Raw genomic sequence first — 24,398 nt, 5'->3', positions numbered from 1 at the left:
ACCGGGGGCACAGAGAGGTTAATTAATCAGACCCAAGATCACACAGCGAGTAGCTGGCAGAGCCTGGACTCCAACCAAGCTGTCTTGTTTTAGAGAGTGAACTCTGACCTCAAGACTGTATTTCAAACTCTTGTACACATGTTAGTATGCATAATTACTAGTATCAGAGCCCAGAGTGACAGAGGCTGTCAGGTCCCTACCCTCTGACCCAGCTCCCCTCTGAGGGGGACTTTGCTGTGCTGAGCCTCAGACCCCAGCCACAATGGCCCACGTTTGGCCTCGTCTGAAAACTCTATATTCAACTCTCTCTTACTCTGCCATCTCTTGCTTTAAAGTTCAAGTATAAAGGGCAAAGCCATCCGTTTCCATTTCCAGTTGGGACTGTTTCCCCCACCCGTAACTTCTGGTTGCTGTGATGCTTTACCATGGATGCCCCAGAGTGAAAACCCGAATTAATAAACAGTCTTTAGGTGAAAAAATTAATCATGTCACAAAAGGGGTCACCTAACATCTCTAATAAGGTTAAACATTTGTTTACAGATCATTAACTACATAATTAATTTCCTTTTTATCAACATAAGCCCCATAAAAAAGGACATCTGTCTTGTTCACTTCGATGTTCCTAACACTTAGCGTAGGACCTGGCCTGTCGTAGGGCATCAATAAATACTTGTTCATTAAATGAAGGTTTGTCCCTCCCCACTCATACCATCTGTCTTAGCCTGGATGACAGGAAAGCTGAGCCTGCCAGAAGCCTCCGGGCTTTTCTTCATCAGCAAGTGCCATCCAGGGATGCAGGAGGGAGGAGAGGGGGGGCGGGGGCACGCACAGGGAGCGTTACTGAGCCGGCCATCAGCTGGTGTCCAGGGCGACTGCTGGATCTCGAGGTGTCATCTTCTGAAATGTCACTGAACTGTTTGGGAGGAATAGCGAGGAAGAGGGAGGAGCCCACAGTGGTCGAATTCCCCCCACGGAGTTTTAACTCTTGACACATCTGGGTTGCCCTTGAGTGGACCCAGAGTGCCCCTGGGTGTCTCACACCTCAGCAGCCACAAAGAAGTCCAGGGCAGGTGCAAGAGAAGTGTGGCACGGGTGTGACATAAGACACTTTGGGGCTGTGCCTATGTGAAGCTGGTCGGTGTCCACACAGAGCTGGCCACGTGGGGAGAGGCAAGTGGCTCATGGCCCCGGAGACAGGTGAGGAGGGAGAAGCCAAGGATACGAATCAGAAGGGGCTGATGCTCCGATGAGGGTGTCTCTCGCATCTCTGTACCTGCAATGCCAAGCGCAGCTGGGCATTCCCTAATTGTTGAACACTTGCCTCCACTGGAAACCTTCCCTGATTCATCCTGCATCTCTATTTCCAGACCTTCTTTTCTGGGTTCAAGGGGCATTTAGAAAGAGAATCCCACTTTGAAATCTTACCGCTCCTACACTGGTGGTGTAAGGCTTGAACTCAGGTCCTCCCATGGGCTTTGCCCTGCTGAGCACCTCCTTCCTCCCAGGCATTCATCCGCTCCAACCATAATCCCTTCCCAGGCTCCCTCCCTCAAGTCCCAAACCTCTTTTCTGCTTCTTGGGCTTTGAAGTTTAAGCTGTTTAAGCTATTTAATGGGAAACATAGATGCATTTGAAAGATGTGGTGGAACCAGGGTTTTGAAACGTAACAAATAAGATTGTACAAGGGAACGAGATAGGTAATCAGCTGCTACTTTCACTACTTGGAGAGGTTCATGTAGTGGTCAGCAGACTCTGCTTCTCGCCTGGTCAAGGGCTATAAATCATTCTCCACTAAAGGTGGCCATTGCCGTACAGGATCTTACCAAGGCAGGACAAGGATAAACAGTAAAAGAGGATGCGTTTGTCTGGATGCAGAGGGTCTCAGGGAGATGTTTGAGCCTAGGTAGAGTTTCTCTATACCGAGGTCACGATCTCCTGGGATGCTCGATAAAAAGTGCATTGCATCAGTTCAGGATGCTTTGGGCTGCAATTCACAAAGACCCCAATCCAAACGGTCTTCAACAATAAGAGCAATATTATTCATGTATCCAGAAGTACAAAGGTAGGACAGCTTTCAGGCTCAGTTGAGTCGGTGGTTTAATGACACTGTCATCAAAGACATAGCTTCCTTCTGTCTCTCTACTCTGTGGTCCACCTTGTCGGCTCTGTTCTAAGACCGGCTCACCTTGCTGTCGCGAGGCAGGGCCACATACCTCGTATTCAGCAGGGGAGAGAGTCCCTTCTGGTGCCGTGCAAAGCAAGTCCTTTCATTCTGTCTGGGGTGGCTTCCCCAGGGCAGAAACAGTTCCCAAGATGATGCCAAGAACGAATAGAATCAGACCAAAGAGAACCCCCCCTCCCCACCCTTGCCCCGGAGCTGGGGTGGGACCCAGAAAGCCTGGTGACCTGGAGGGAAGGTAGAGGGAGCAGGGAATGGATATTGACGGACACCCAAGAAAAGCCTTGCCCGTTACAGGCTCCTGAGGTTCTCAGGGGCACATAAAGTGAGACCCACTGTGTAGGGAGGAATTCGGACTCAGGCTCTGCAGAGACTTGAGGTGACACAGACTGGACCTCACTCAAAACTGAGCCCAGTGATTTTTTCCCTATTAAAAATGCAAAGTCAGCCAAATTTGATCTAAGTGGGAATTAATCAACATAGCCCTTTTCTAAAATGATTGAACTGAGATGAAACCGAGTGTAAATGTAAAAGTGTTCCCTAGACCAGCCCAAGAGCCTCAGTTCTGGCCGCAACAAGTGACGGAACAGGGTGACTCTGAGAAGAGGATGTGGTCCGGTGGCCCGCGGGAAGCTGTGGGAATCTGCCGCACAGGAGGGAGTCTTAGCAGCCCGAACCCCGTGGTGCTGCAGTTGACACTTAGAATCCAGCATCCAAAACAAATAAGGACTTATTTTTTTGAAAAACAGCTGCAAGGCCGTGGAAATGACACAAATTGGAAGTGAAAAGTCTCTGGAGGCTTGGTTATAGACTGCTCATCAGTGGCGTGACCTTGAACTTCCTGCAGTCTCCCTTTCTTTACTGTGAAATAATATAATTAGCATAACTCAGATGAAATGTTAGAGGCAGGCACCTCATTGTGGAGGACAAAAAGACATGGGGACATCGGCCATTGCTCTGTGTGTCTCCTCCCGGGGTCCAGCCTTCCTCCCCAGCCCTCCCTCTGCCTTCCAGAAGCCTTGTCCTTCAAGGTCTAGCTCACGCCCTGGCTCCTCCCTGACCTCCAGGACTCCTCTGCATGCCCCCTGCAGGTGTCCTCTGCCCTCTCCCACCTGTTATTTACACAGGCTGTCTGCCACCTGCTTCTGTACGGCAGTCCCAAACTGTCAAATATACTCCTTTTTTTTTTTTTGCGGTATGCGGGCCTCTCACTGTTGTGGCCTCTCCCGTTGCGGAGCACAGGCTCCGGACGCGCAGGCTCAGCGGCCGTGGCTTACGGGCCCAGCCGCTCCGCGGCATGTGGGATCTTCCCGGACCGGGGCACGAACCCGCGTCCCCTGCATCGGTAGGCGGACTCTCAACCACTGCGCCACCAGGAAAGCCCCAAATATACTCTTATTTACTCTCCTGTTTGTGATTGTCTCCCCAACTCACCTGTACCGGCAAATAAAGAACAGAGTCTCCCACCTCTTTGTAGCTTGGCTTGTGGGAGTGAAACAAGCCTTGAAATCATTTTGCCTCTTGAGTGATAACTCAGAGGTGAAATGACCTGCCGAAAGTTACTCAAGCTCAGACGGTTGGGTCAGTACTAGAAGCCAGGCCCCTGGATGCCCAGTGACACTCTCAATGTGGTGGAGGTGCAAAGCGGGCCTGACTTTACAAATCATACAGCTCCTCCCAGGGTGCCTAGTCGAAATGTGTAATAATGACAAGCGTCTCTGAAGGGTGGGTGCTGTCTGGCAAAGGCTTGAAGGCAGAAGAAAGGTTGGGGGCCCCTGGGGCAGTGGGCTTTGGGGCCAGGCTGGTCTAGGCTTCATCTTGTCGCTGCCCGCACTGTCCGGTAAAGGGCAACCTTGGTCCATTGAAGTCGGAAGTGCTTTTCGGGCTCATGCGTGTCAGATGCACTCAGCAGAGATCAAGATAGAGGTGTCCTAGCTTGGGCTGCATTACAGCCTACTGGGCAGTGTTTCCAAGCGGGGAATGAAGGGTTTTATCCTCTCTAAGCCCCTTAGGGAGTTCTGAAGGATACATGAGGCAATGCAGGGGCTGCAGCCCTCAGGGTGCCCGCAGCAAGTGGGTGCTCAGGAGAGGCTGGCTCGCGCTTCTCACCCCTTTCGCACCTTCTCATGGACTCTCCCTCCATTGTCCAGTCAATGAGGATAGTTAGGAATGCTCCCTTCATCAAGTTCCAGCCTCCTTCAGGAACAGTTGAGTACAGAGTCTCAACCAGGGAAGAATGTCCAGGAGTTGTCCTGGGGCAGTGAAATGTACAGAGCGCAAACACACTAAACCTGAACTTTGAAACAGTGTAACCACCGCCCCCCTCCAGGACTGCCCACTCTTCCCAGCCTCTCAGTCACTCCTGCCACCGCATAGAGCAGCCTTGACGCCTGGCCAGCCCCTCCAACAGCGGCAGAGCGGGGAGGGGCAGGAGGACAGCATGGAGGGCAGGCAGCTCCTTGGGGGCTCTGCTGTGGGTTGTTACCTGCCTCAAGCTGAGGGCCGTTTTGTGGGCTGCCCACCCAGTGCGCCAGCAACTCAAGCTCTAGATCTGGTCGTCCATCCTCAATTTCCTGGGGACTGGACGGGTCCTCGGTATTGCTGCCTGTTAAATAACTTTGAATCCCTCAAGTAGGAGAAATCTCAGTCCCCAGTGGAGGCAAAGATAGGAGATTCCACTCCTGTATGAGGCAGCCTTGCTCACCTAAGACTTGACAAGCAGGTGGGTCTTTGTGTAAAGAAAAGATGGACTTTCCTCCAGGTGGACTCAGCCCTACCCCAGGGCACATAGCTGGGCAAGGGGTGCACAAATTGCATTTCAGCCCCCACTTGCTCCGCATCCAGACATCTTTGTGCAGTGCACAGAACACACAATTGAACATGGCAGCCCTAGCCACAAGTATGTATTGTGTGCTCCCTGTGAGCCGACACTGCAGGCACAAGACAAGACATAATCCCTGTGCTTGTGGAGCTCACATACTAGTGGGAGAGACTGACCACAAACAGGCCAGGCTATGGTGAAAACAATACAGAGTGAGAGAGATGCTGTAAAGCAAAGCTGGATCTGGTGATAAGGAGGGACAGGCTTGGAGGAGGGACTTAATTTAGAGCTGGTGGAGGTGGGGGTGAGTGGTTTGCGGGAGGAGTTGGGGGCCAGGAGCCAAACCCAGAAAGAGTTCAGGCTGTTTGAGAAGCAGGCTGCCCAGTGGCTGGAAAGGGGTTTGGGGGCAATGTCAGAAAGATGAGCAGGGCCAGGCTGGGCAAGCACTTATCGGTCACTGCAAGGAGTCTGGATGTCTTGCAAATGTCTGTGGGGCCACAGACATTTCTGAGCCATGGGGTGGAGAAGCGGAGGGAGGGGGAGGAGGAATAAGAGAGAAAGACTAGGAGGAGAGAAAACAAAGAGGCAGGTGGCACAGATGAGAGCAGTGGAGGGAAGGCCACCGTGATAGGCCTGGGGCACAGCTGTAGGGTGCACGGGGGATGGATGCAGGGGGGATGGACGAACAGGGCTGACATCTCAGTGGGCCCTGGCATGATTCACGATGTTGGGGATCCTGCTGCGCTTGGAGGTGACATTTTGCCTTCCCCAGTCATGGTCCTCAGAGCAGAAAGGAGCCACAGCCCTCCCTCTGCCTCCCCTGAAAGCTCAGGTCATCTACTGTCATTTCTGGCGGTGGGAACAGGCAGGAGATCCTCTCGTGGACTAATCAGAGTGATTTGTGTGTGCAGTTCAACGTCAAAAAGTCCACAGAGCCCGTTCAGCCCCGAGCCCGCCTCAAGTTCCCAGATATCTACGGCCCCAGGCCGGCTGTGACGGCCCCCGAGGTCATCAACTACGCTGACTACACGCTGAGGACCACAGCGGAGCCCGCTGCACCTGCCAGCCCCCAGGCCCCGAATGACAGCCGCCTCAAGAGGCAGGTCACAGAGGAGCTGTTCGTCCTTCCTCAGAATGGTAGGGCTCTTTGCCCCTCACTCTTCTGTGGGCAGTACTCAGCGAGGGGTGAATGAATCTCTGTAGATGGTGGGCATGGCCAGCCCCGGTGCCCGTGGCATTGGACACTGGGCAAGCAGTGGGCAGAGCACCTTGGAATTACAGCCCTCTAGCCGTTTATTCCCTGCATGTTCCCACATTGCATCTCCCCAAGGCCTCCAACTTTCCACTGGGAAATGGAGAGTCCCTTTCTAGACGTGGGCACCACTATAGAGAGGGGATAAAGAGCTGCGGTCAAACTACGGGCTTCAGAGTCATGGGTTTAATCTCTCCCCTTTTATATACCCATTGTGTGACCCTGGTCACGTTGCTAATCTTTTGGGGGCCTCAATTTCCTCGTATACAAAATGGGATCATACTATCACCTGCCCAGTAGGGTTGTTGTAACGTGTAAACATAATAATGCATAGAAAGTGTTTAACTCAGAGCCTGGCCCAAGGATGTAATCAAAACATCATCAATATTATTGTTTCTATTCTCCTTCTCATCACCATCAACATCAAGAATGTCACGCCTTTCTGTGTACAGCGCTACGCTGGACACTGGGGCAGATATGGAGGCAGAGACAGTGCCTAACCCAAGGGAGCACGCAGACTTTTATAAGGAGACAAAAAATCCAGCCAGGAGAATGGATCGTTACATGGTTTGGGGTTTTGTTTTGTGTGGTTGGAGAGGGAGATGGTGCAAACAGAAGCAGCGTAACTGGCTCCTAAGGCATCTTCTGGCCTGCGGCCAGCACCACGCTGGCCAGTGAACAGGTGCCCCCCCACCAACCCAGCCCAGAACCACAGTGATTATGCTGGCGTTTCTTCAGGAACAAATACAGGTGGTGCTGGTGGCAGGAACGAATCCTGGTTGGCTTTTAGCCTCCAGGTTTGCCAGCTCACACTTTAAATTAAAATAAACCCATTGAGGCCTTGAGAGCTTAAGCTTGGAGGGTGGGGAACAATTTGCATGAGGACCCTTGGGAGTGGGAATCAGAAGCAGAATCACAGGAGGGACTTCTCAAGGCTGGGATGAAGCCAGGCTTGGCCACTCTCCACCAAGGACAGCAGCGGAGTACTTCAGAGTCTGAAACTTTGAAGAATTCACAACACATCCATTTGTTTTCTCTTTCTGGTTCCTCATTCCTTTCCCCACCACAGAAGCCAACAACCAAGTTCTGATTCCACTGAAATCTAAGAGCTGTTTGGTTCAGCAAATACTGACCAGAGGCCAGGGTGTGCAGAGGGAGAGGACGCCAGATTAGACGCTGTCCCCATGATGTGCGCAACTCAGTCTACTCCCACCGTCAATGATTTTCATCAGCCCCTTTTAGAGCTCAGGGTCCCGATTCTTTTTTTTTTAATTTTTATTGGAGTAGAGTTGATTTACAAGGTTGTGTTACTTCCTGCTATACAGCACAGTGAATCAGTTACACATGTACGGGGTCCTGGTTTTTGAAGCTGAAGCTGCTTCTGCGTTTCCCAGGGGTGCTGGGTTTAGGTTTGGTCTCGGTTTGGTTTTGATTTTGAAGGCTGAAGCAGTCTGAGACCCGAGAGCTCTGGGTGCCAGGCAAGCCCCCTCTGACACTGTCCGTGTGCTGCCCTTGGAAGCCACCCGGGTCCTGGGTGGGTGTTTGTTTGGCTTTACACATTGCGCTCACATCCTGGCCAACCCATTCCTTGCTTAGACACACCAGGGAGAGTCTTCACTCCTTGCAGGAACCCAATAATGAACCATTTTGGAAATTAAATACTCCTTTATATTTCTGCCCTTTAAATTAGTCCTGAAAATCAAGAAAAAGATTAAATTCCAATTTGCTACAAGTGGAGTCTCCTCAGCTGCTGGATCCTTTCATTCTCATTATGCTTGACTACTGAGAATCTTCCAGATGTTTGGCTCCTGTCCAAGTGAGGGCAGAGTGAGCAGTATTTGTAGTTTCCAGAACTTCTGAATTAAATCCTTTCATTCCGCAAGTCTTTACTGAGCACGCTCTAAAGTCAAATCCGCTATCTCCAGCCTTGCCCGCCAGCATCTACTCCTGCCTGACTAATTCTCTGACATTTATTTCCAGCCATGAACTCCTGGGGAGCAGGGATTGGACTCTGTGAGAGAGATGGAGCTGGAGATGGGCTGGGGAATGATTTGCTTGAAACGAGATGATCAGGACCACACAGTCTGTGACAGTTTTCCCTGCTGAAAGCTCACCAGGGGCCAGGCCCTGGGCTAAGTACTTTTCTCACTTTATTTCATTTAATGCTCACAGGAACTCCAGGAAGAAGGAACCGCTATCATTCCCATTGTAAAGATGAGGAGACTGAGGTTCAAAGAAGTCAATTAACTTGTCCAGGGTCACATAACTATTATGTAACAGCTCATGTCTGACGCCAAAGCCCATGTCTTGCCCACTGGGCTGTGATGGTCCCTTGAATGGTAATGCCCGGGACCACAGATGGTCCCCTGGTGCAGCCACCATGATTTTGCACCTGGTTAGGAAGCTTTGGGTTTGGATTTGTAGCAGAGATGGAAAAGGCATGATCTGGAAAATAGGACCCCAGTGTGGGTGGGAGTAATGGCTTTACCTTCTTAACAGGTGTGGTGGAGGATGTCTGTGTCATGGAGACTTGGAACCCAGAGAAGGCTGCCAGATGGAACCAAGCTCCCAAACTTCACTACTGTCTGGACTACGACAGGCAAAAAGCTGAACTATTTGTGACTCACCTGGAAGGTATGTTCTTAGCTGACTTTCACGGCCTTCTGTGTGCTTGTCTCCCCAGAGCATCTGTGGCTGGAGGTAGCACTGGATACTAGATTAGCACTCTGTAACAAACCAGACCCTGACGTGTGTGATGCTCAGACGCACAGGGGTTTTTCCTCTCTCTCATATACCAGTCCAAAGCGGAGATTCCTGGTTGGTGGACATCTTTCCTCCAAATAGTGATTCAGGGACTGGGCTCCTTCCACTGAGGCCTCCTTGTCATCTGTATCTAGCAGGTGGAAGGATGGGGAGAACAGGGAGAGTGCACAACTGTTCCTTAAAAGCTGTATCCTACGTAAGGTATGCATGACGGCTGCTCACTTCCCATTGGCTGGAACTTGGTCACATGACCACTGACTGCAAAGGACGCTGGGAAATGTGGTCTAGCAGGTGCCCAGTTAAAAGAAGGAATGGGTTTTGGTGAACAGCTAGTCGTCTCTGCCATAGATGCCTTTGACATTGGACAGGACCTGTGCTAGACACAGAGGGTATCCTGAGTGGTCAGCAAAGCTTTTGTAGTCCTAGAACCAGGTAGTCTTTCCTACAGGGTCAGGATGTCCCTGGTCTCCCTACCCTGACAATTCACTTTACCATCAGCAAACAAAGCTAAGACTTTGCAAAGGAATCGGGGCTAAAAATGCACTACTCTGTGTCTCCTGGAAGCTAGAAGCTGGGGACAGGATAAATTGGACTTTTGTACTTAATTTTATTTTTTTGAGGGAGTGTTTTTCGTTTTGACTTCTTTTAAGATTTCTTTTAGTGTTTCATATACTTTCTTACATTTGGGCTTCACAGTAGTCCCATTTTACAGTTCAGAAACTGAAGTCTAGCAACATCAGGTGACTTGTCTAAGGTCACTCCAGCTAACTGGTGCCAGGGCCAGGACTAAGCCCAGTTCCCTTGAAGCTCAGTGCAGGGCTCTTTCTGTTAGGACACATGGCCTCAGTTCTTCATCTTCTCTGCCTGGGTAACGCCAGCTACCACTTCTCAAATTATCACTGAGGAACCAGTCATAAAAGCTCCACAGGTGCAAATTTCCACACGGGGAAGCCTTAAAAACACCAAAGTTCAGAAGGCAAGACAGCAGTCATGAGGTAGCGGCCAAGCGATTTATATCACAGGTAGTTGTGTGGTAAGTATTTAATGTAGAGAGCAAACGAATTATGGAATCAGCAGCAAGACGGATGAAAATCGGCAGCAGTTTGTGGGCCCTGGCGCCTTGGGGAAATCTCAGAGTCACGAGGAAGATCTCCCATTTCTAAATGTCTTACTGAAAGGCGATTCCACGAAGCCAGTGTCGTCCGCCCCGGCGGGGTCTTTCAGACGCCCAAGGTCATGATGACTAAGCCGGATTCTGCAGCTCACAGCAGGGCCCTACTTCTCCCTTCCCCTGGTCCTCAACAAGCCCTACATCTGGCTGCTTTCTCCCCGCCTGCAGCTGTGACCAGTGACCATGATGGAGGCTGTGACTGCTATATCCAGGGCAGCGTGGCCAACACGATGGGCTCCGTGGAGGCCCAGACGGCCCTGAAGAAGCGGCAGCTGCACACCACGTGGGAGGAAGGCCTCGTGCTCCCCCTGGCAGAGGGGGAGCTCCCCACAGCGACCCTGACACTGACCCTGAGGACCTGCGACCGCTTCTCTCGCCACAGTGTGGCCGGGGAGCTGCGCCTGGGCCTGGATGGGGTGTCGGTGCCTCTGGGGTCTGCCCAGTGGGGCGAGCTGAAGACTTCAGTTAAGGTAGGGTTGCCTCTCCCCGGGAAAGGTAAAACCTGTTAGTGGCGCACGGGATGCAGGACTGGGCCAGTGCTCGTGGAACAAACTTCGGAGAACTTCCCAGGCTAGGGGCGGGGGTCTGGAGAGGGAGGCGGGATATCAAAGTAAGGTGGAGTCTTGAATAGGGTGGAGGGCTGGAGCAGACTGATAGCTCAGGACTGGGGATTCCTGGTGTCTAGTTTTGCTTCTAGCTTGCCATGCACACACCCACCCCCGGCCTCACCATCATGGAAAACATCGCATTGTGAGTGAATTGGCTCTGGTGCTAACAGTATTATCCCCATTTAAAACCATTCATACTCCCCATGCACCTACTGTGAGCCAGGCAGTGCAGGGGAGAGGAGTGCCGGGCAGAGCCCCTCTACTCGTAGAAAGTACAGGCCTGAGGGAGAAGTTGGAACAGATGATGACGACGGTGATGATGGCTATGGTGATGATGACATCTGACATAAGACATCTAAGAGGGGCCTAACTGAAGCGCTCAGACGGGGAGTTCTAAAAGGCCTGGTGTGCAGCGGTGCTTGTGCTGGGCTTTGAAGGACTGACCAGGGCTAGGGGGTGTTGGTTGTAGCCTGGGACGGTTCTCCCCACCCTTCTGCTGCTGCAGAAGCCATGAGGGGGAAACAAGCGTCTGCTGAGATGCCTCGCTGTTCAGAGAGAGGTTCTTTGGAGAGCAAACCATCATTCCCCACAGGCCAGGACAGTGGGGGGGGGGGGGGGGGGTCAAGGAAGGTCAGGGCTGCAGGACAGCGTGTGGCTATTTAGGTCCCCAGGTCCAGGCCTCATCCAAGGCTCTGCCATGATGGTGCCTAGAGGGAACCTTCTGGATGACCAGTCTCTCAACCAGCTGGTCAGTGCCTTATCTGGAGACTGTATAGCCTACAAAGCCTACAATAGTTACTATCTGGTGAGCAAAAGTTTGCTGACTCCCACGCTGGAGTAATAAAAATACTAACAAAGACACTAATTTTTGAGCTTTTGCCATCTATCAGTTGCTATGCTTCGAACTTTGCCAAAGTTCTGTCCCTAATCAACCAGGTGGAAGTGGCACCAGGACTGTGGCATTTACAGGCAAGAGAACTGAGGCTTAGAGTAGCTCAGTGACCCGCGTGGGGTCACCCACCTGGGACCTGGCAAGCTCGGTCTTGAGGCCAGTTCAGTCTGGTTGGAAATCCCGGGTCGTCCTCCTGCCGCTGTGGGATGTAAGTGCCCGACAATGCACGAGATGCAGTCAGCAGGCGCCTTTCCTGATGAGCTCCGAGGGAGGGGAGAGTACGCTTTCATGCCCCACCTGCTCCACTTCTTGCTGTGATATCTTCTTCGCCTTATCTTCCTCTCTTTCCCAGCCTCAGCAAATTGATAAACACTGACAGCCACTCTCAGCTGGACCCAGGCTGTTCCCGAGCACACTCTCTAATTAGTGTGTGATTTGGGACTTGTGTGGAAGCACAGTCTGGGGCCCCCCCGGGAAGAGGAACCCGACACTTTGGTTTGTTCAGCTGGTAAACCAGCTTCCTCAGGAGAAGGAGGGGCTCCACCCCAGGGCTTTGGAGAGTTTGGTGCTGCTTCCCAATGGTAGAAATGCAGCCTATCTGGGCAGAAATCCCAGGCACCTAACCTGTTTCCATCCTTTCCCCTAGCAGAACAAAAGTGATTCATTCATTCCACAAATACTTTGCCCGGTTCCCACCATGTGCCAGGTACAGTGCTGGGAGCTGGGGACACAGCAGTGATGAAGACAAAAGACCTGCCCTCACGGCTCATCCATCCTAATAATCGTTACACTCGTCGTAGCTGTCACTGTTCCGCAAATATACTCGCACATCCGCTTGGACCGCTGGCCTGCTTGCCACGAATGTGAACAATCTCAGAGGGCAGTGTGGGGTCAGAAGTCTGAGATGGGGCTCTCGGTGTATGAGAGCCCCAGGGCCAGGCTAGGGAGCCCCTTGTCCTCACTAGCCGGAGGGCGCGGGCTGATTTGAACAAAGTGGGCGGAGCCATCAGTTGCTGTAGCCCACATGGTTTTCTTCTCTTGGTCAGAATGGGTTAAAGGAGGTGCCAGCGGTGCCCCAGTTCTCACCGGAAGACACTCAGCCAAAAGTGGCATGTGCGTCGCCAGGGACCACAGAGTGACCCACTCCAAGGGCAGCTGGAATGATTCATTGAGAACCCAAGAGAAAGACGCAGGGGTGGTGGGTGCGGGAAAAAACAGAGAAAAGATGGAGAAAGAAAGCGGGTTATTTTTGTCAGCAGGTACTTCAAACAGCAGAGCCGAGGGGGCAGATGCTGTTAAAATTCTTCAGCTGTGGCCCAGCCAGCTGGGCTCATCTGGGGCTCTCGGCTCCCTACACAGAGGTGATGAGCCCTTCACGGGCTGATGGGCCCAGGCTTCTCTCACTTGGTCACCCTGTGGCCACAGCCCAGGCCAACAGCTGTGGACCTCCAATAAGTGATCTTGAATCAGGAGGCTGGTGCCCATCCCAGCTCAGCTGCCACCCCTCAGTACACATGGCTGAACTCAGTTCCTTTACTGTGAAATGAGAGGTCTGTCCGCTGAGGATGCTGGAGGACCACGGGTTTAAGACTGGGGCTTTGCTATCAGACCAGACCCCCATTCAAGGCTCAGTTTTGCTACTTACTGGCTACGTGACCTCAGGCAGTGAAGTGCCCTTTCTGAGCATCAGGGTCTTATGCTTAAAATGGGAACCAGGTCAGTATCCCTCTTACTCTTGTTGTCAAGATTAAATGGGATGTCTCACCCTTCCTTCTCACAAATATGTATTGTGTGTCACCTGTGTGCTAGGTGCTGGGGATGGCTTTGTGGAGATGAAGGCTTGGGGGATAGATACTGTAATTGCACCTAGAACAGAATGTGTCATGTTAGCTGTTACCCTTAAAGCCATTACCAAATTCCTGGCATCTTCCAGAATCGTTCCATCACATGACTAGCCACTTAGGGCTAGTTGAATCGTTCTGGTCCTATTGAAGACATGTTTCCTGGATGAAAGATGTGACCCCGGCAGAGGTCTGCCCAGCTACTCCATCCAGCTTCACTCCCTAAACACAGACTGGCTCCCATTCACCCAGAAACAATGTTCCTACTTAATCATCTCAAGAAGTAGTAATTGTCCTTCCTTGATAACTAATGGAAATCGTCAAAGCAAGGGGACAGATGCTGTCGTGTGTGCCAGGCACTGTTCTAAGCCGTTAAATAATTATTCATTTAATTTTTGCAACCCCATTGGGTGGAGCTATTATTGTTCCCATTTTACAGATGAGGAAATGGAAGTTTTGGAAAGAGAAATAAGTTGCCTAAGGTCACACAGCTAGTAAATGGTAAGATTGGAACTGAGACCAGACAATCAATTCTAGAGTCTATACTCTTAGCACTACCCTTGGGCTGTGACCTGCCTCCAGTGGTGTCTCTTTCATTCGTTTTTGTCCCTCAATGGATTTGTTGAAATTCCAAGCAAACTCTTGTAGGAATTTCAGTGGAGACACTCTGTAAAGCTGCCGGTGGGGGATGGACATGCTGGATGCTTCCCGGAGGCATCAGCACCTCCTGCAAAATCAGTTACTGCCAGTGTCCCTGGTGTGGTGCCTCCCCTCACATGCCCGGCCTCTTGTTGACAGGTCGGCCATTCTGTTGACCAAGCCAGGGCCCGCTCAGCATTAGTACATTGCATTATTGACTCTCTCAGCCCTGCAGGGCCTGGAAGGGATTATTTTTTCAAGCAAAGTCATGTCTTACAGCAGCCCGCTGCCCCAGGGACCTGATCAGTCAATGCAGTGGTTCTCAAACTCTGTTCCCTAGAACCCTAGGGCTCTATACAGACGCCCCAGGAGCCGGGGGCGGGGGTGATGGAGGTGAGAGGGGGTCCACATCCTGAATGGCATCTCTTTGATCTGTTTTATATGTTGGATTTGAATATAAACTATTTGGAAAATCACGTTTTGTGGCAAATGAAACAAACTTGTATTAAAACACATGCTACACAGAACTCCTCTGTACCTTCCTCCCTTCTGCGAGGGTGGAGAAAGTAGTACTGATGGGTAAATGCTTTCCAGGATGCCCGTTGGATACAAGGCTAGTGTGATCCCAGCCTCGGCGATGGTGAGGGAGTCAGAAGGCATCCCTAAATGAGACTCACCTCCTGCATCCCTTCTTCTGTTTCAGGAGCCGTCTGCAGGAACGGGAGAGGTCCTTCTCTCCATCAGCTACCTCCCGGCTGCCAACCGCCTCCTACTGGTGCTGATTAAGGCCAAGAACCTCCACGCTAATCAGTCCAAGGAGCTCCTGGGGAAGGGTGAGTGAGGTGTGAGAGGGGAGCTAGGGCCCCTCCCACTGTGAGGGGGGGTGGCACCTGGGAGGCAGTGGGCACAGGTGAGCAGGGATGTGGAACATGAGTGCGTTTGTGGAGTCAGCCTCAGCTGTGTCCTCCACCCCAAACATACAAACCAATTTGGAAGGACACACTCACTTCTCTAAATTCACATGCATTCACTCCTGGGCCAATCCCACCCATGGGGCCCAGGAGTGAGCTACCTGGGGCTCCGTACATTGCAGACCCATCACGAGAAGAATCAGCCTTACCCATGGGTCATAGGAAGCCAAGGATCAGACTGCAGCCAGGGAGTGGAGTGTCTGGGCTGTAGGGAAAATTTAGGCCAGCCCTCATCAACCAGACCTGGGTGGACCCACCTTCCAGGCCGGTGTCGGGAAGCCAGGGTTCTCCCTCCCCAGTTTCAGCTAGCCACCACTCTACTCCCCACACCCACCCTAGGCTCCCCTCTCTTCCCAGCCTTTGCCAGCCTGCCATCCCCACACCAGCTGAGTGTGGGTGACAGCAGATGGCGTGTGGGTGCACAGGCTAAGGTGACGTCCATGCATATACCCAAATAAACATCTCCTCGGCACTCTGGAAGCCTTGGCTTCTCCTGGATACCCCAGCACAGGCCCCAAGTCTTAAGGACCAAACAGCCTCTCTTGTCAGAGCAGAAAAGCAACATTGGTCAGCCCTATGATACCTGGACCCGGAGCCAAGTGCTCAGAGCAGGATATAAATAAATAGATATTTATAGCAGCAAACAAATAAAGAATTGCCTCTGCATTCAGAACCTTTGAGCAAGAGATTTTTGGCGAATGAAATCAGAAAAGTCGGTCTGGCTGACAGATTCCTGCGCCAAAGGTCAGAATTCATTGCAATTTCCTCATCCCCTCCAGACAATACTTTGCCTCCTCCTCCGTTTTTTTTTTTTTTAATTTTTATAGCTCCTGTCAGGACAATTACAGCTCAACACTTTATCTCTCAAATATCTCTGCTGAAATAACAAACTAACCACCTGGGGGTGATAATTATAGTAATAAATACAGAGTAACAATTATTCTCACATTGGCTTCGGAAACCCTGACTTATGAAAACACAGTCTGAGTCCTGAGCCTCATGAAGTTACGAGAAAGCTTGTCTAGTGACCTGTCGGCCAGTCTCCTGGGGTGGAGAGCTCCACTGGGGGTCAAGGCAGGCTGCCCTCACCCTCCGCATGAGGTCAAGTAAAACTTGCAAAAGAACAGATGAGAAGAACTCAACCAACCAGCCGGAGACCTACTATCTTAGGAATAGACAAAAACGCCTGGACGGAGAACAGAGGGGATGAAGACATAGGGATGGCTTAGTGTTTCTGGTCTGAGTTTAAAATCAAGCTGCAGGGGCTTCCCTGGTGGCGCACTGGTTGAGAGTCTGCCTGCCGATGCAGGGGACACGGGTTCGTGCCCCGGTCCGGGAAGATCCCACAGGCCGCAGAGTGGCTGGGCCCGTGAGCCGTGGCCACTGAGCCTGCGCGTCCGGAGCCTGTGCTCCGCTACGGGTGAGGCCACAACAGTGAGAGGCCCGCGTACCGCAAAAAAAAAAAAAAAGAAGCTGCAGGGCATCTGAGCCATCATCCTGGGCCTGGTTTGATGTGGGACGTGAAGGCGCTCGGAAGGGCTCATGACAAACCTTCCTGGCTGTACCTTAGCATGACCCAGTCATGGGCCGCCTGATGACCAGCCATATATATTGTGCTATGGTCTGTTCTCCACACTTGAGACAGGAGCTTCTGCCATATCCCCATGTCTAGATCAGTGTCTGCCGTACGGTGGGCATTTAATAGCTGTTGAGCGAATACATGGCCCATGAGGTGGGGGAGGGGTGGTAGAGAGGGTACCTCAGTGCAGATCTTGAGCCAGAGACCCTGTCTCTCCATCCCCAAGAGAGAATATCGTCCCAGGCCCCACCATGCCCCAGAAGCTCACTCTCGGCCCTTCTCTCTGTCTCTGTCCCCCTGTCTCTCCCCAGATGTCTCTGTCAAGGTGACCTTGAGGCACCAGGCTCGGAAGCTGAAGAAGAAGCAGACGAAACGCGCCAAGCACAAGATCAACCCCGTGTGGAACGAGATGATCATGTTTGAGCTGCCGGATGACCTGCTCCGGGCCTCCAGTGTGGAGCTGGACGTGCTGGGCCAGGGCGCCGAGGGGCAGAGCTGCCCGCTTGGGCGCTGCAGCCTGGGCCTGCACGCCTCGGGCTCCGAGCGCAGCCACTGGGAGGAGATGCTGAAGAACCCGCGCCGGCAGATTGCCATGTGGCACCAGCTGCACCCGTAGCCAGCCGCCCAGGCCGCCACCCTCCTCGGGCACAGCCCGCTCCCGGCCCCACTGTCCTCTACGACCTCCTCTTGTGCCCCATTCGCATTCTGACACCAGAATGTGTGTGTGAAGACCAGGACCCTCTTCCTCTCCCATCACACTCCTGTTTCTTGAAAACAAGCAAGGCCGGGCAGGGCGGTGACGGGACATTTGGGTCAGGAGGAATGCGTTTCGTTTACCTGTGTTATTGAAGAGACGCTTATCATATACGGTCTGTGTGCAGGTTTTGCAGCGGGGGTCAGGCCAGATGCAGAGAAAACTTAATCTGGGGAATAATGGATGCAAGGAATGTGGCTTTTTAAAAATAAGTGTGTCAAAAAGGATGACAGAAATGATGTATCCTGGATCATCTCATAAGAATTAGAGATTGTCAGGGCGGATGGAATCTTAGCCAGCATGAAATCGTGCTACTGACCCAAGGCACTCACTAACCCAGCAGTTCTCAAACCCTAGTGCGTGAAGAATCACCAGCAGATTCCCAGGCCCTGTTTTAGACATTCCGAATCCGTAATCCTGGCTGAACCCCAGGAGGCTGCATTTTTAACAAACACAGAGTAGTTTGCATGCCAAGGTTGGAGCACCGCACTTGGAGAGATCCCTTTTACAGCATCCCAGACGGGGTTTCACAGTCCTCTTCAGGCCCCCAACACCCTGGGGCTGCCAGTGTCAATGCTGGACATCTCAACTGTTGGTATAAAATTTAGGAGCCTCCGTTTTTAATGTCATCATTTGAATTCTTAATGTTTTCATCTGTGCTTTTCAGATCCTGCTCTTGGACTGAATTTTGTGCTTTCTATTGAATAATTGTATTGTTTCATCTCAAAATCAGTTTATATTATACTTGGGGAGACCTTCCCTGACCAGGAATAGGTGGGATCCCCCGTTAGCTATTGGGTGCTGGTTGTCATGTCCACCAGCATCACCGAAGTGACCCTCTGAGTCAAACGCATCCCTTCTCGGTATACCAGCCACTTGAGGAGGAATTCAGTTTGGGGCACATAATTTAGTCTGGCTCTGTGGAGGTAGAGAAGGAAATGAGGTCTTTTGCAAATGTGCCCCTGTCCCTCTGTTTTTAGGACTTATCACTTTCATTAGTAAATAATGAGCAGCTAGGCTTCAAATCACTGATTATTCCAAATAGCTGTGCACATCATTAATCATATTATGAGCCTTGCTGAGTGGTTATAATCTTTGCCTGGGAACCAGGATTCCTGGGTTCTGTTGTCGACCATCCATAAAATGGGACTAGTGACGTGGCAGCTCTGTCTCTGTGAATGATGTGATAGATGAAACTGTGCTTGAGAGCTATAGGCAGCCCTGGCTAGAAACAAGCTCCGAGGCCGCCAGCAGATCATCTTTAAGCTTCATGTTGGCAACTGACCATGCCTGGAAAGTGCCAGAATCATCCCAGGCATTTCCAGAACCATGGATTCTACATTTGGACTCTTTAATACGGACATCTAAACTCCTTCAGATGTCACCCAGGCCCCTGACCTAAAAACGAATTCCTTTCCTTCAGTCCTTTAACAAGTCAAATCATTCTTGGTCTCTCCCTAAGAATCTGAGTAGAGACATATCAACTTTTTGTCATTATTTTTCCCTTTCTGGACAGAAGTAGAAAAGCATTTAGAAATAATTTCCACCTATCCCCTGAAGAAACAGAAAAATATCTAATCCCTCTCAAATGGGAAATTCTTTCACGTAACTGGAAATCTCTCCCATTAAGGCTGACCACCGTCTGCCAAGTGTTTTTAGGCAAGGCATTTGTTAGTGGTTTCCTACGACATGTTTTTGAGAACCCCCTCACCATTCCGGTCTCCCTGTTTTGGTTGGCATGCTGAAACAGAACAAAACATTCCCTATGTAAGCTGACCAGTACTCTCTTCTTGGTAATATCTTCTACTCCAATCGAAAAAAGTCTGGATTCTAGACTTAAATTCAGGAGACACGGGTCCTACTTCCTTATAAGTCCACTCACCTGCCTTACAGTCACACCAAAGGATGTTTGAGGTGAGTTAACGGGGCCCCTAATCCCAGAATACCAACTCCACCCACAGTCATTCTATCATGAGGCATTCGTTTCTTTGGATCTCAAAGGTTTAGTGATGGGAGTCAAATGTCACTGCTTAACATGTTAGGTGTCAGCCATCACCTCACTTAACAAGGTTGCATAGAAATGAGACAGATTTTGCAGGGGCTTTTGCCTGTTGTGTTCACTGGTATATTCCAAATGCCTAGAATAGAACTAGCTCATGCACCCTCAGTAAATATTTGTTGAATGAATCGATGAATGAAGACTGGATAGGGGAGTAGGCAGGAAAAGACACGTTTTTATGTAAACGGCATAAAAATCAGAGTCCTAGCTGGGTTCTCAATGGTAAAGACAAAGTCATCAGACACCTCAGCAGTTGGCCTAGAAATTCATGACATTGAGTATTACCGTTCACCTAATGACAATTTATAGCTCACTATGTAGATGTAATTAACGACTGACGAGATTATAAAAGCTGTGCTTTTCCACCAAACCTCCACCTCAGTGAATTTTAAATTACCCAGAGATATCAGACTGCCAGATGAAAAAACTTCACTAATCTTTGCATCAGCTTACCTTGTACCAGGTACACTTGCGATTTACTACCACATTAGAGTAATCGAGTCTGTGTGAATGCATCTGGTGGTTTTTTTTTTTTTTTTTTGAAAGGAACACCTTGTCCTTTGCCAGGAAGCATTTTCTAAGAAGTGCATGAATCAGAGGTGAATTGGGAGTCTAATCTCATTAACCTGCAACTCACTCCTTGCCTCAAATCAGTATATATTTGTTGAGTGCCTATTGATCAAGACCTTGCACACATCTGTCCATTTCAATCTGAGATGTGACTCTCGGTGTGGATTCAATGGCAAATCACCCCAAACAAAGCTATGTAGAGAGAACAGTTTGGGAGAGCAGTTCTTCAGGGGCAATTCCTTTGGGATGTAAAGGAGTCTTGGGCAGCTTAAGCCAAATGGAGGTGAGGACCACCAAAAGAGAGACCTAGTCCTTGTGATTTGTTTTTGCTGCCTGTGTTCCTGTTGTCAATTCTCTGTGTGTGTCTGTTTTGCAATCATGAACCGAAGCACAAAAAGACGCATGAGATATTGTAGTCACATGTCTGGTGTCACACTTTGGAGCAAAAATCTTGCAGTGGTAAATAAATAATTTCCAACAGGGTCAGCTGCCTGGTGTTTTTTATTCCCTTTTACTTAATATTTTAGACATATAAAATGTAGAAAAAATCATTTGATAAACACTCATGAACCCCTGCCAAGTTTTATAAAACTTGACAAATACAGTTGAAATCCGCTCAGCCTTTCACTCAGGAGACCACCATCCTGAATTTTGGGTTTCTCACCTCAAGCCTTTCTTTATCTTTTTACTACCTGTACATGTAAACCGTGAGCACTATAGAATATTTCGTGTTTTTTATTTTAAATTGCATCACACTATTTTTGCTCTACATTAAAATTTTGAGCTTTATCCATGCACATTTATTTAGCTCTAGTTCCTTTATTTATTTATTTATTTTTTCAGTTCCTTTATTTTTTTTTTGCTGCTGTGTTATTTTCCATTGCATGAATATATCACAGTCCCATTCTCCTGTTGACGTATGTTTAGATATTTCTTTTCTTCTCTTTTTCCGTTAGAGGAAATGCTGCTGTGAACATTCTTGGGCAAGGCCTCTTGGGGATTTAGCTTTATTCTTGAGAAGAAAAATCAGGTGGAAACTAGAGACCTTCTCTAACATCCCCCAAAGTTGTACTCCCATCACTGGAAGAGTCAGGGCAGTGGCTTGGGGTTCACCTGTGCTCCAGGTGGTGGGCAGGGACAAGGGAACTTCCAGAATCCTGTCATCTTAGGCCCTCCTGGTGGCTGCTGCAGCCCTGGCTTCCAGAAGGGGCTCAGGCATTAAGCCAGGGGAAGGGCCTGGATTTTCAAGTCAGTAGGCAATCAGCCAGGTCACATAGAATTAAAACCAACGGCTCTTAAAGAGGATAAATGAGCCATAAAGAAAGGCTTTGCTTTTCAAGTCTGTGCATGTAATTCCTTATTTTATATCATATACATATTTGTTACCTTTTAATTACAGCCAGGATTTAAATTTCCATAATTAAATAGAAGTGGGTTTTATCCCACGTAGCCAAATACTGTGTAGACTATGTTTCACAGGTAACTATGAATATGGCTCCTGGAGCCCAAAACTAATATTTGAAAGTCTGGATTTATATAAAAGAGAAATGGAAGAGGCAAGAAGAGCTCAGGAATCGTTTTATATGGGGCTTTCCCCTGAACCGCCTTAAATAACAAACTCTGTTCCTGCCTATGAAATAACTCAAATCTAGAGCACTGCATTTAGGAGCTGAGAACCTGCAACCCAGCTGGGCTTTGTCACTGGCACCTTCATGGCCCTGGTCACGTCACTTGCCTCTGGGCTTGTGCCCGCATCTGTAAAATAAATTTGGACAAAATGATCACTCTTCAAGTTTGAACATTTTGTGATTTGCTAATTGAGACTTTTCACGTGTATCTCTGGCCTCCAATCTCATGCATAAAATGGACTAAACCCACGTACACGTGTACCTGCCTTCCCTGCCCCAGGCCTGGTGTCCTGACAGCCACCCGCTCCTCCAGACAGTATGCGATGTTACCTGAGGCTCTGAGTCAGCCTCTTCTCATTTGCTTAATTGCTAATGGAGCCGGTGGTAATTTTCCACCCAAGAGTTTCTATTTTTTCAAGCCAGTTAGAAGCCCAACATTTCAAGAGCTTGGAACCCTGGCATCTGTTCTGTCTCCCTCCCTGGGCGGATGCCTGGCAAGGACAGAGCCATGCGATGTGGCTGTGGATGGATTTAGGAGGTTGGGTGTTTTCTTGGTACCAGCCTTGGAGAAGGCCCCCTGTGCCCCTCCCTCATTTCCTGCAGGTGAGCCAGCACAGATGGTCCCTGGCGGGGACCTTGGCAGCTTCCCAAAGCCAGAGATGGGGGCAGGTGCCTACCTGGGAGGAGGTGGGAGGATGCCTGTCTTAGGACTGGAAGCCAGATGTTACCATAGAAACCAGTCTACCGGTGGCTTGTCCTCAGCCAGGTGAGGTCTCTTCTCAAGGCAGACTCTGCTGGAGCCTGGTTTCCCATCCTAATTTCCCAGCACTCATTCTTGGTGGCTCAGGGCAAGTGGGTGATGGCAGAAATCCTCTTTCAGAAACTCAGGATTCAAACCCGGGACAGATGAGGAGAAATCTGTTCTTCCAGCCAAAAACAAACAAACCAACCTTCTTTGCAGTCCCTTTTCCCTCGAGAGCCAGGTGAGTTGAGGTGTTGACCAGAAGAAGGTGCCCTGAGGCTCTCTCTCCAGGCTGAGAAGGAAAAGGTGAGTCAGGCAGAGGTCTCCAAGTCAGCTGTGGCATAGGTATTGGTAGCTCTGTATTAAAAGTCACAGGCAACCCCTCATCCAGGGTAGACCCTGGGATTCAGGGTGAAAGAAGGGAACCCTAAAGTTCCTAGCATCTACTTCAACCTGATGTTAGAGGTAACAGTAACGATGATAATGACCCTGGTCACCATGTTGTTAAGCCTCTGCTCTGTACTGAGCCCTGAAGATGCAGACTCAGATAAATGACTTGTCCAAGGTCTCACAGCTTGTAAGAGGCAGAGGGGGGACTTGAATCTGGTACCACTCTAACCCTAAAGTTCAGGCTCTGACTTAGAGCCAGTGGCCAAGGGTTTTTACCGGAAACATAACAGATGCGTAGGCAGTAGTTTCACAGCGCTACCTGGAGCCGTGGACTCAGAATTGCCACTCTGGAAGGAGCTGGAAAAGTTCTCTTCCCTGGGGGAACTCGGAATACCTGCCTGGGTGGGGTGGAACATTACCCAAAGGACAAGAGCAGGTTGGAGTGGAGGAGAACTCAAGTAAGCACCTCAGGGTCCGCCTCCACTTTGTAGAGAAGGGGCTGGGTCAAGGCCAGGTGTAGCCGGGTGTCAAGTGCTGGGGCATCCTAGTCAAATGAGGAAACTGAGACAGAGACAGGCAAAGTGGAAGAATCTGGGATTTCTACTGTGACCAATACAACATCGTTGAGATGGCACTTTTATCAGGCAAATGAAATTTACATTCATTCATTAATCCCTCCGATAAACACAGATGAGGTGCCTACTATGTGGCAGGAACTGCCCACAGTGGTATTAAAAAGTCTCTACTTTTCCCTTATGGACATTACAATACAGAGGAGGAAGACCAGACATAGAACACACACACACACACACACACACACACACACACACACACACACACGATAATTACACAGTTCCAAAGTGAGATAAGTGTTTTGAATGAAAATCTCATGAGGAACAATGAATAGTGCCTTGAGGGTGGCTATTTAGAGGACATGGTCAGGAAAGACCCCCTCAGAAGGAAGTGTTCTAGCTGACACTTAAAAGATGAGAAGAGCTACCATCCTGGGGAAACCATCCCAGGCAGGAGGCACAGGGTACTGGGAGGTTCTGTGGTGGGAAAGAGCCCAGTGAGCTTGAGGAACAGAGAGGAGGCCAGGGGGCATGGGCAGGGGAGGGCACAGGAGCCCAGGAGGTAGGCAGGGGCTGGACAATGCAGAGCTGATGGGTCACACTCAGGACTTTGGATTGAACTCTAAGAGCAAGGGGAAACAGAGGTTTCTAGGCAGAGAGGATACCACGACTAGATCTGTGTTCTCAACAGATCACTGTAGAAATGGTCACATAGCAGACCTTTGGGTCTTCAGGCCAGTCTCCTGAGCCTTCTCTCTGGGGTGAACTTGTCTTTTGAAGCTTGGAGAGGGAAGCTGGGGCAGCTGGGGAGAAGAGGGAGGGGAGGGAGTGGACTAGACCTCCCCACTTGCCACATCCTCCAAGCCCCACTTTGGGGAGACCGAGCTCACAGCCAAGTGCAGATGGAATATCTTTCTTTTCCTTGCTTCCCAGCTGCAAATGTGGGTCAAATCCGATGGCCAGCAGT

General features: G+C 50.2%; 1 protein-coding gene across 1 annotated transcript in view; it reads left to right on the top strand.

The window, feature by feature from the left end:
- The window catches only part of SYT13 (synaptotagmin 13), a 38,921-nt gene extending 21,589 nt beyond the window's left edge, over positions 1–17,332 (top strand). The window contains exons 2-6 of the mRNA XM_065882430.1: positions 5,912–6,137; positions 8,752–8,886; positions 10,355–10,656; positions 14,870–14,999; positions 17,028–17,332. Coding sequence (XP_065738502.1) covers positions 5,912–6,137; positions 8,752–8,886; positions 10,355–10,656; positions 14,870–14,999; positions 17,028–17,332 — 1,098 coding nt within the window. The remainder of the gene's footprint in view (positions 1–5,911; positions 6,138–8,751; positions 8,887–10,354; positions 10,657–14,869; positions 15,000–17,027) is intronic.
- Positions 17,333–24,398: the final 7,066 nt, after the last annotated feature.

Source organism: Phocoena phocoena, chromosome 8 (genome assembly GCF_963924675.1).
Source record: "Phocoena phocoena chromosome 8, mPhoPho1.1, whole genome shotgun sequence".
In the NCBI taxonomy this organism is placed as follows: domain Eukaryota; kingdom Metazoa; phylum Chordata; class Mammalia; order Artiodactyla; family Phocoenidae; genus Phocoena; species Phocoena phocoena.
This window is presented reverse-complemented; position numbering and strand designations above follow the sequence as displayed.